This window comes from Oncorhynchus kisutch, linkage group LG29 (assembly GCF_002021735.2).
Source record: "Oncorhynchus kisutch isolate 150728-3 linkage group LG29, Okis_V2, whole genome shotgun sequence".
Taxonomy (NCBI): domain Eukaryota; kingdom Metazoa; phylum Chordata; class Actinopteri; order Salmoniformes; family Salmonidae; genus Oncorhynchus; species Oncorhynchus kisutch.
In genome coordinates, this window is record NC_034202.2 from 46,199,447 (window position 1) to 46,209,243 (window position 9,797).

The 9,797-nt window shown below is 52.0% G+C and overlaps 1 protein-coding gene across 1 annotated transcript in view; it reads left to right on the plus strand.

The window, feature by feature from the left end:
- The window catches only part of vps36 (vacuolar protein sorting 36 homolog), a 42,872-nt gene that overhangs the window by 15,682 nt on the left and 17,393 nt on the right, over nt 1-9,797 (plus strand). Inside the window, exons 7-9 of the mRNA XM_031808933.1 lie at nt 3,892-3,935; nt 4,095-4,172; nt 8,871-9,005. Of these exons, the coding sequence (XP_031664793.1) occupies nt 3,892-3,935; nt 4,095-4,172; nt 8,871-9,005 (257 nt within the window). The remainder of the gene's footprint in view (nt 1-3,891; nt 3,936-4,094; nt 4,173-8,870; nt 9,006-9,797) is intronic.

Sequence of the window (9,797 nt, forward strand, 5' to 3'; positions counted from 1 at the left end):
AGAAAGAGAGGATGAGAGACACGGGGTAGAAAGAGAGGATGAGAGACACGGGGTAGAAAGAGAGGATGAGAGACACGGGGTAGAAAGAGAGGATGAGAGACACGGGGTAGAAAGAGAGGATGAGAGACACGGGGTAGAAGAGAGGATTGAGAGACACGGGGTAGAGAGAGGATGAGAGACACGGGGTAGAGAGAGAGGATGAGAGCCACGGGGTAGAGAGAGAGGATGAGAGACACGGGGTAGAGAGAGGGATGAGAGACACGGGGTAGAGAGAGAGGATGAGAGACCGGGGTAGAGAGAGAGGATGAGAGACGGGGTAGGAAGGGGAGGATGAGAGACAGGGGTAGGAAGGGGAGGATGAGAGACGGGTAGGAAGGGGAGGATGAGAGACAGGGGTAGGAAGGGGAGGATGAGAGACAGGGGGTAGGAAGGGGAGGATGAGAGACAGGGGGTAGGAAGGGGAGGATGAGAGACAGGGGGTAGGAAGGGGAGGATGAGAGACAGACGGGGTAGGAAGGGGAGGATGAGAGACAGGTACGGGTAGGAAGGGGGAGGATGAGAGACAGGGGGTAGGAGGGGAGGATGAGAGACAGGGGGTAGGAAGGGGAGGATGAGAGACAGGACGGGGTAGGAAGGGAGGATGAGAGAAGGGGGTCGGCAAGGGGAGGATGAGAGACAGAGGGGTAGGAAGGGGAGGATGAGAGACAGACGGGGTAGGAAGGGGAGGATGAGAGACAGACGGGGTAGGAAGGGGAGGATGAGAGACAGACGGGGTAGGAAGGGGAGGATGAGAGACAGACGGGGGTAGGAAGGGGAGGAATGAAGAGACAGACGGGGTAGGAAGGGGAGGATGAGAGAACAGACGGGGTAGGAAGAGGGAGGATGAGAGACAGACGGGGTAGGAAGGGGAGGATGAGAGGACAGACGGGGTAGGAAGGGGAGGATGAGAGACCAGACGGGGTAGGAAGGGGAGGATGAGAGACAGACGGGGTAGGAAGGGAGGATGAGAGACAGACGGGGTAGGAAGGGGAGGATTGAAGGACAGACGGAGTAGGAAGGGGAGGATGAGAGACAGACGGGGTAGGAAGGGGAGGATAGAGACGACCACGGGGTCAGGAGGGAGGATGAGAGACAGACGGGGTAGGAAGGGGAGGATGAGAGACAGACGGGGTAGGAAGGGGAGGATGAGAGACAGACGGGGTAGGAAGGGGAGGATGAGAGACAGACGGGGTAGGAAGGGGAGGATGAGAGGACAGACGGAGGTAGGAAGGGGAGGTGAGAGACTAGGACAGGGGTAGGAGGGGAGGAGAGAGACAGACGGGTAGGAAGGGGAGGATGAGAGACAGACGGGGGTAGGAAGGGGAGGAATGAGAGACAGAACGAGGGGTAGGAAGGGGAGGATGAGAGACAGACGGGGTAGGGAGGGGAGGATGAGAGACAGACGGGGTAGGGAGGGGAGGATGAGAGACAGACGGGGTAGGGAGGGGAGGATGAGAGACACTGGGTAGAAAGAGGAGGATGAGAGACAGACGGGGTAGAGAGGGGAGGATGAGAGACAGACGGGGTAGAGAGGGGAGGATGAGAGACACGGGGTAGAAAGGGGAGGATGAGAGACACGGGGTAGAAAGAGGAGGATGAGAGACACGGGGTAGAAAGAGGAGGATGAGAGACACGGGGTAGAAAGAGGAGGATGAGAGACAACGGGGTAGAAAGAGGAGGATGAGAGACAGACGGGGTAGAGAGAGGAGGATGAGAGACACGGGGTAGAAAGAGGAGGATGAGAGACACGGGGGTAGAAAGAGGAGGATGAGAGAGACTGGTAGAGAGAGAGGATGAGAGACAGACGGGGTAGAGAGAGGAGGATGAGAGACAGACGGGGTAGAGGAGAGATGAAGAGACAGACGGGGTAGAGAGAGGAGGATGAGAGACAGACTGGGTAGAGAGAGGAGGATGAGAGACACTGTAGAAAGAGGAGGATGAGAGACACTGGGGTAGAAAGAGGAGGATGAGAGACACGGGGTAAGAAAGAGGAGGATGAGAGACACGGGGGTAGAAAGAGGAGGATGAGAGACACGGGGTAGAAAGAGGAGGATGAGAGACAGAACGGGGTAGAAGAGAGAGAAGTGAATGGAACAGATTCAGTGGGGAGAAGCCATTGTGTTTGGCTCTCAACGACCTCCTGTATTTTGGAAACAGTTTTTATTTTCCATGTTCCTGTGTTTGATTTGGTAAGAGGATGGAGTCCAACAAGAGGTTGGAGGCAGCTACAGAGGAGGGGGGGGATACTGGAATGGCTTTTAAAATGTTAATACAGTGCATAAGGAAAGTATTCAGACCCCTTCACTTTTTCCACGTTGTTACGTACAGTCTTACTCGAAAATGGATTTAATAAGTGTTTTTCCACATCAGTCTACACACAATACCCCATAATGACATCACAATACCCCATAATGACATCACAATACCCCATAATGACATCACAATACCCCATAATGAAAGAGTGAAAACGGGTTTTATAAATTTTACAATTGGAATAAGTTTGGAACCGCCAAGACTCTTCCTAAAGCCAAACTGAGCAATCGGGGGAGAAGGGCCTTGGTCAGGGAGGTGACCAAGACCCGATGGTCACTCTGTCAGAGCTCCAGAGTTCCTCTGTGGAGATGGGAGAACCTTCCAGAAGGACAACCATCTCTGCAGTACTCCACCAATCAGGTCTTTATGGTAGTGGCCAGACGGAAGCCACTCCTCAGTAAAAGGCTAATGACAGCCCGCTTGGAGTTTGCAAAAAGGCACCTGCTCTGAAGAAACCAAGATTGAACTCTTTGGCCTGAATGCCAAGCGTCACGTCTGGAGGAAACCTGGCACCATCCCTACGGTGAAGCATGGTGGTGGCAGCATCATGCTGTGGGGATGTTTTTCAGTGGCAGGGACTGGGAGACTAGTCAGGATCGAGGGAAGACGAACAGGGCAAAGTACAGAGAGATCCTTGATAAAACCTTCTCCAGAGCGCTCAGCACCTCAGACTGGGACGAAGGTTCACCTTCCAACAGGACCACGACCCGAAGCACACAGCCAAGACAACACAGGAGTGGCTTCGGGACAAGTCTCTGAATGTCCTTGAGTGACCAACCAGAGCCCGGACTTTGCCGGATTTGACCCCGATCCAACATCTCTACAGACTACCAACATCTCTGGACAGACCTGAAAATAGCTGTGCAGGCGACATTCCAAACCAACCTGACAGAGCTTGAGGAGGATCTGCAGAGAAGAATGGGAGAAACTCCCAAATACAGGTGTGGCCAAGCTTAGTGAGTCATACCCAAAAAGACTTGAGGCTGTGATCACTGCCAACGTGATTCAACAAAGTACTGAGGAAGTGGTCTGAATACTTATGTCAATGTGATGTTTCAATATATAAATTATCAACATTTTAATAACCTGTTTTTACTTTGTCATTATGGGGTAATTGTGATGTCATTATGGGGTATTGTGATGTCAATAATGGGGTATTGTGGATGTCATTATGGGGTATTGTGATGTCATTATGGGGTAATTGTGATGTCATTATGGGGTATTGTGATTGTCATTATGGGGTATTGTGATGTCATTATGGGGTATTGTGATGTCATTATGGGGTATTGTGATGTCATTATGGGGTATTGTGATGTCATTATGGGGTATTGTGTGTAGTTTGAGGGCTAAAACTCCCAATTTAAATCCATTTTAGAATAATGCTTTAATGTAACAAAATGTGGTAAAAGGGTTTTGCTTAATCTGTTAATGTACTACTCTAATGCTTACATTATTGTTGATTCTTTCTCTTTTTTTTCTTTCTCTCTCTCTCTCTCTTTTTTCTGTCTCTCTCTCTCTCTCTCTCACTCTCTCTCTCACATTCCCCTCAGGCCTTTGAGGACCTCAGTAAGCTGATGGTGAAGGTAAGAGTTTTATATATGTATGAACTAGCAATATTCCATGTGCCTCTAGCGCCGGGTCGACCCTGGTCTTAAGTGTTAACGTTCATTTTCCATTTGTGACGAATACATTTTGAAATATTACACACGTAAAAACTGTGTCTCCTCTCTCTCTCTCGTTAGGCGAAGGAGATGGTGGAGCTGTCCAGGTCCATCGCCAACAAAATCAAAGACAAGCAGGGAGACATCACAGAGGATGAGGTCGGTCTGCTCTTCATCACCTTCAGGGAGTTTTTCTAGGGCTGTGTCCCAAATGGATCACAAATTCCAATGTAGTGTACTAGTTTGACCAGGGGTATAAGGTCCAATGTAGTGTACTAGTTTGACCAGGGGGTATAAGGTCCCAATGTAGTGTACTAGTTTGACCAGGGGGTATAAGGTCCCAATGTAGTGTACTAGTTTGACCAGGGGGAATAGGGTCCCAATGTAGTGCACTAGTTTGACCAGAGAGAATAAGGTCCCAATGTAGTGGACTAGTTTGACCAGGGGGAATAGGGTCCCAATGTAGTGCACTAGTTTGACCAGGGGGAATAGGGTCCAAATGTAGTTTCCCTCCCTGACGCCACCGCCTGGTTTCCCTCCTTGACGCCACCGCCTGGTCCCCCTCCCTGACGCCACCCCTGTCAGGGAGGGGAACCAGGGGGTGGCGTCAGGGAGGGGAACCAGGGGTGGCGTCAGGGAGGGGAACCAGGGGGTGGCGTCAGCCTGGTTCCCTCCCTGACGCCACCCCCTGGTTTCCCTCCCTGACGCCACCCCCTGGTTCCCCTCCCTGACGCCACCCCCTGGTTCCCCTCCCTGACGCCACCCCCCTGGTTCCCTCCCTGACTCCACCCCCTGGTTTCCCTCCCTGACTCCACCCCCTGGTTTCCCATCCCTGACGCCACCCCCTGGTTTCCCTCCCTGACGCCACCCCCTGGTTTCCTCCCTGAGGCCACCCCCTGGTTTCCCTCCCTGACGCCACCCCCTGGTTCCCTCCCTGACGCCACCCCCTGGTTTCCTCCCTGACGCCACCCCCTGGTTTCCCTCCCTGACGCCACCGCCTGGTTTCCCTCCCTGACGCCACCGCCTGGTTTCCCTCCTGATGCCACCGCCTGGTTTCCCTCCCTGACGCCACCGCCTGGTTTCCCTCCCTGACGCCAGCCGCCTGGGTTTCCCTCCCTGACGCCACCGCCTGGTTTCCCTCCCTGACGCCACCGCCTGGTTTCCCTCCCTGACGCCACCGCCTGGTTTCCCTCCCTGGTTTCCTCCCTGACGCCACCGCCTGGTTTCCCTCCCTGACGCCACCGCCTGGTTTCCCTCCCTGACGCGCCCTCCCTGACGCCACCCCCTGGTTTCCCTCCCTGACGCCACCCCCTGGTTTCCCTCCCTCCCTGACGCCACCCCCTGGTTTCCCTGCCTCCCTGACGCCACCCCCTGGTTTCCCTCCCTCCCTGACGCCACCCCCTGGTTTCCCTCCCTCCCTGACGCCACCCCCTGGTTTCCCTCCCTCCCTGACGCCACCCCCTGGTTTCCCTCCCTCCCTGACGCCACCACCGCAATACGTTCCCTCCCCTGACGCGACCCCTGGTTTCCCTCCTCCCTGACGCCAACCCCCTGGTTTCCCTCCCGTCCCTGACGCCACCCCCTGGTTTCCCTCCCTCCCTGACGCCAACCCCTGGTTTCCCTCCCTGCCCTGACGCCACCCCCTGGTTTCCCCTCCTCCCTGAACGCCACCGCCCTGGTTTCCTCCCCCCTCCCTGACGCCACCGGCCCTGGTTTCCCCTCCCTCCCTGAACGCCACGACCCCTGGTTCCCTCCCCCTCCCTGACTCCACCGGCCACTGGTTTCCCTTCCCTCCCTGACGCCACCACGCCCTGGTTTCCTCCCTCCTGACGCCACCCCCCTGGTGTTCCCTCCCTCCCCTGAACGCCACCCCCTGGTTTTCCCTCCCTTCCTGACGCCACCCCCCTGGTTCCTCCCTCCCTGATCGCCACCCCCTGGTTTGCCCCTCCTCCTGACTGCACCCACCCCTGGTTTTCCTCCCTCCCTGACGCCACCCCCTGGTTTCCCTCCCTCCCTGACGCCACCCCTGGTTCCCTCCCTCCCTGACGCCACCCCCTGGTTACCTCCCTCCCTGACGCCACCCCTGGTTTCCCTCCCTCCCTGACGCACCCCTGGTTTCCTCCCTCCCTGACCCCCCTGGTTTCCTCCCTCCTACGCCCCCCTGTTTACTCCTCCCTGAGCACCCTGGTTTCCCTCCCCTACGCACCCCTGTTCCATCCCTTCCTGACGCACCCCTGGTTTCCCTCCCTCCCTGACGCCACCCCCTGGTTCCCTCCTCCTGACCACCCCTCTCCCTCTGACGCCACCCCCTGGTTTCCTCCTCCGAGCACCCCCCCCCTCACCTGAGCCACCCCCTGGTTTCCCTCCCCCTGACGCCACCCCCTGGTTTCCCTCCCTGACGCCACCGCCTGGTTTCTCGAAAAGAAAAACATGAAAGGAGATATTAACCAGCCTAGTGCTGGTGACATGGCAAATGCTTCCTATCAATGAAGACTAGGGTGGGCCCATTACTGTTTGTAGATTTATTGGAAGACTAGGGTGGGCCATTACTGTTGTAGATTATTGAAGACCTGTTTTTTAATTGTGAGAATCCAGCCTATTATATTGTCGTAGATGATGTAATAATTGAGTTGCGTCTCCGTGCCGACCCCTCCACTCAACAATATAGGGGCTCAAACACACACACACACACACACACACACACACACACACACACACACACACACACACACACACACACTTAGATGCGCACACACACACACACACACACACACACACACACACACACACACACTTAGATGCGCACACACACACACACACACACACTCACGCACACACACGGATATCCCATGTGATCTGCTTGTACTCTAATACTCTGAAAGTTAATGGGCTTTCTGGTTGTTGACAAGGATTTAGCTGGCTGTACACACACCATAGTATGTGAGTGGAGCTGGATTTCCAGCTGCTCCACTCTGCTCTCTCTCACACACACACACACACACACACACACACACACACACACACACCCGTTATGTTCTTCTATCCTCGGGGAGACCTAAAATACATTTCCATAAATTTTCCGTAACCCTATTTACATGGACTACCCCCCCCCCCCTTTTACACTGCTGCTACTCACTGTTTAATATCTATGTATAATCACTGTACAAATGACCTCGATTAACCTGTAGCCCCACACATTGACTCGGTACCGGTACCCCCTGTATATAGCCTCGTTATTGTTATGTAAATGTATTGTGTTACCTATTGACTAGCCCCTTACCCAAACCCTAATGTCTTGTTACCTATTGACTAGCCCCTTACCCAAACCCCAATGTCTTGTGTTACCTATTGACTAGCTCCTTACCCAAACCCTAATGTCTTGTTACCTATTGACTAGCCCCTTACCCAAACCCCAATGTCTTGTTACCTATTGACTAGCCCCTTACCCAAACCCTAATGTCTTGTTACCTATTGACTAGCCCCTTCCCCAAACCCTAATGTCTTGTTACCTATTGACTAGCCCCTTACCCAAACCCCAATGTCTTGTTACCTATTGACTAGCCCCTTACCCAAACCCTAATGTCTTGTTACCTATTGACTAGCCCCTTCCCCAAACCCTAATGTCTTGTTACCTATTGACTAGCCCCTTACCCAAACCCTAATGTCTTGTTACCTATTGACTAGCCCCTTACCCAAACCCGAATTTGTAACCGTAACCCCTAAACTTAAGAATAGCCTTTGTCCTCATGGGGACGCAGGAAATGTCGAGGTATAATTTTCCTTGTTTTACTACATCGTTGTGGGGACTTTTTAGGGATTTTTAATCCTACACAAGGATAGAAGAACCAACCCACACACACATCCATGAGACATTGTGTGCTGACTGTGAGGTAGAGGGGGACAGAGAATTGCAGACAGGCAGTTGAAGGGACACCTGTGTGTGTGCTTGTCCTCCGAACATGACAGATTTACCTACCATGGATTTGGCTGGGTTTACACACACACACTCACACACACACACACACTCCGTCGTGATATCATTTCACAGTAGCCTGTCCACTAAGACAGAACTGCCAGTAACCAGACATTCAGTTGGCAAAGACTGTCTTTGTTTGTTCACCAAATATCCGCAATGGGATGTTGACTTGTTTGTTCACCAAGTACCCTCAGTGGGCTGTTGATTTGAGGCAGAACGTCTGGTCTACTAATGAATTAATCAGTCCTCTGTCTGGGTCTGTTTTCTGTCTGTTTTCTCTACCAGACCATCCGGTTAGGTTGTGCGCGTACACACACACACACACACACACACACGTACGTTTGGTTTGCTATCCTTGTAGGGACCAACCAATTGACTCCCATTCAAAATCCTATTTTATATTTTATATCCTATATATATTTTGGCCCCTAATGCCTAACCTTGACCCTTAATTGTAACCCTGGCCCCTAAGCCTAATGTAGCCTTTTTCCTTGTGGGGACTGGTGAAATGTCCCCACTTGCAGCAATTTATTTTTTATTTTATTTTTTATTATCCTTTTTCGGTCTCACAACCAAAAAACACATGCTTTTCATCTTAATACCTCTATTGTTCTCTCTCTCGCTCTCTCCTGCTTCTCTCTCCTGCTTCTCTCTCTCGCTCTCCTGCTTCTCTATCTCTCTCCTGCTTCTCTCTCTCGCTCTCCTGCTTCTCTATCTCGCTCTCCTGCTTCTCTCTCCTGCTTCTCTATCTCTCTCTCTACTGCTTCTCTCTCTCTCTCTCTCTCTCTCTCTCTCTCTCTTGCTTCTCTCTCCTGCTTCTCTCTCTCATGCTTCTCTCTCCTGCTTCTCTATCTCTCTCTCCTCTCTCTCTCTACCACCAGACTATCCGGTTCAAATCCTACCTGCTCAGTATGGGTATAGCCAACCCCGTTACCAGGGAGACGCACGGCTCAGGTACCCACTACCACCTACAGCTGGCCAAGCAGCTGGGAGACATTCTGCTGGCACCACTAGAGGTATGTGATCTTAAAGTACAGTGTGTGACAGTGGTTTTGCAGCATCCTGTAGTCTGTCGGTTTGAGAACGACCGGGAGCAACGTCACCCTGGACGTCACGTTCCAGATCGAGCAGGCTCCAGTATTTTACAAACACGACATGCTATAAAGGGATACTTTGGGATTTTGGCAACGAGGCCCTTTTTATCTACTTCCTCATAGTCAGATGAACTCCATCTTTAATGTTTCTGTGTCCAGTATGAAAGAAGATGGAGGTGGTTTTTCAAGCCAATGCTAACTAGCATTTGCGCTAACTTCACAGTGCCTTCCGAAGGTATTCATAGTCCTTATTATCTACAGTGCCTTGCGAAAGTATTCGGCCCCCTTGAACTTTGCGACCTTTTGCCACATTTCAGGCTTCAAACATAAAGATATAAAACTGTATTTTTTTGTGAAGAATCAACAACAAGTGGGACACAATCATGAAGTGGAACGACATTTATTGGATATTTCAAACTTTTTTAACAAATCAAAAACGGAAAAATTGGGCGTGCAAAATTATTCAGCCCCCTTAAGTTAATACTTTGTAGCGCCACCTTTTGCTGCGACTACAGCTGTAAGTCGCTTGGGGTATGTCTCTATCAGTTTTGCACATCGAGAGACTGAAATTTTTTCCCATTCCTCCTTGCAAAACAGCTCGAGCTCAGTGAGGTTGGATGGAGAGCATTTGTGAACAGCAGTTTTCAGTTCTTTCCACAGATTCTCGATTGGATTCAGGTCTGGACTTTGACCTGGCCATTCTAACACCTGGAT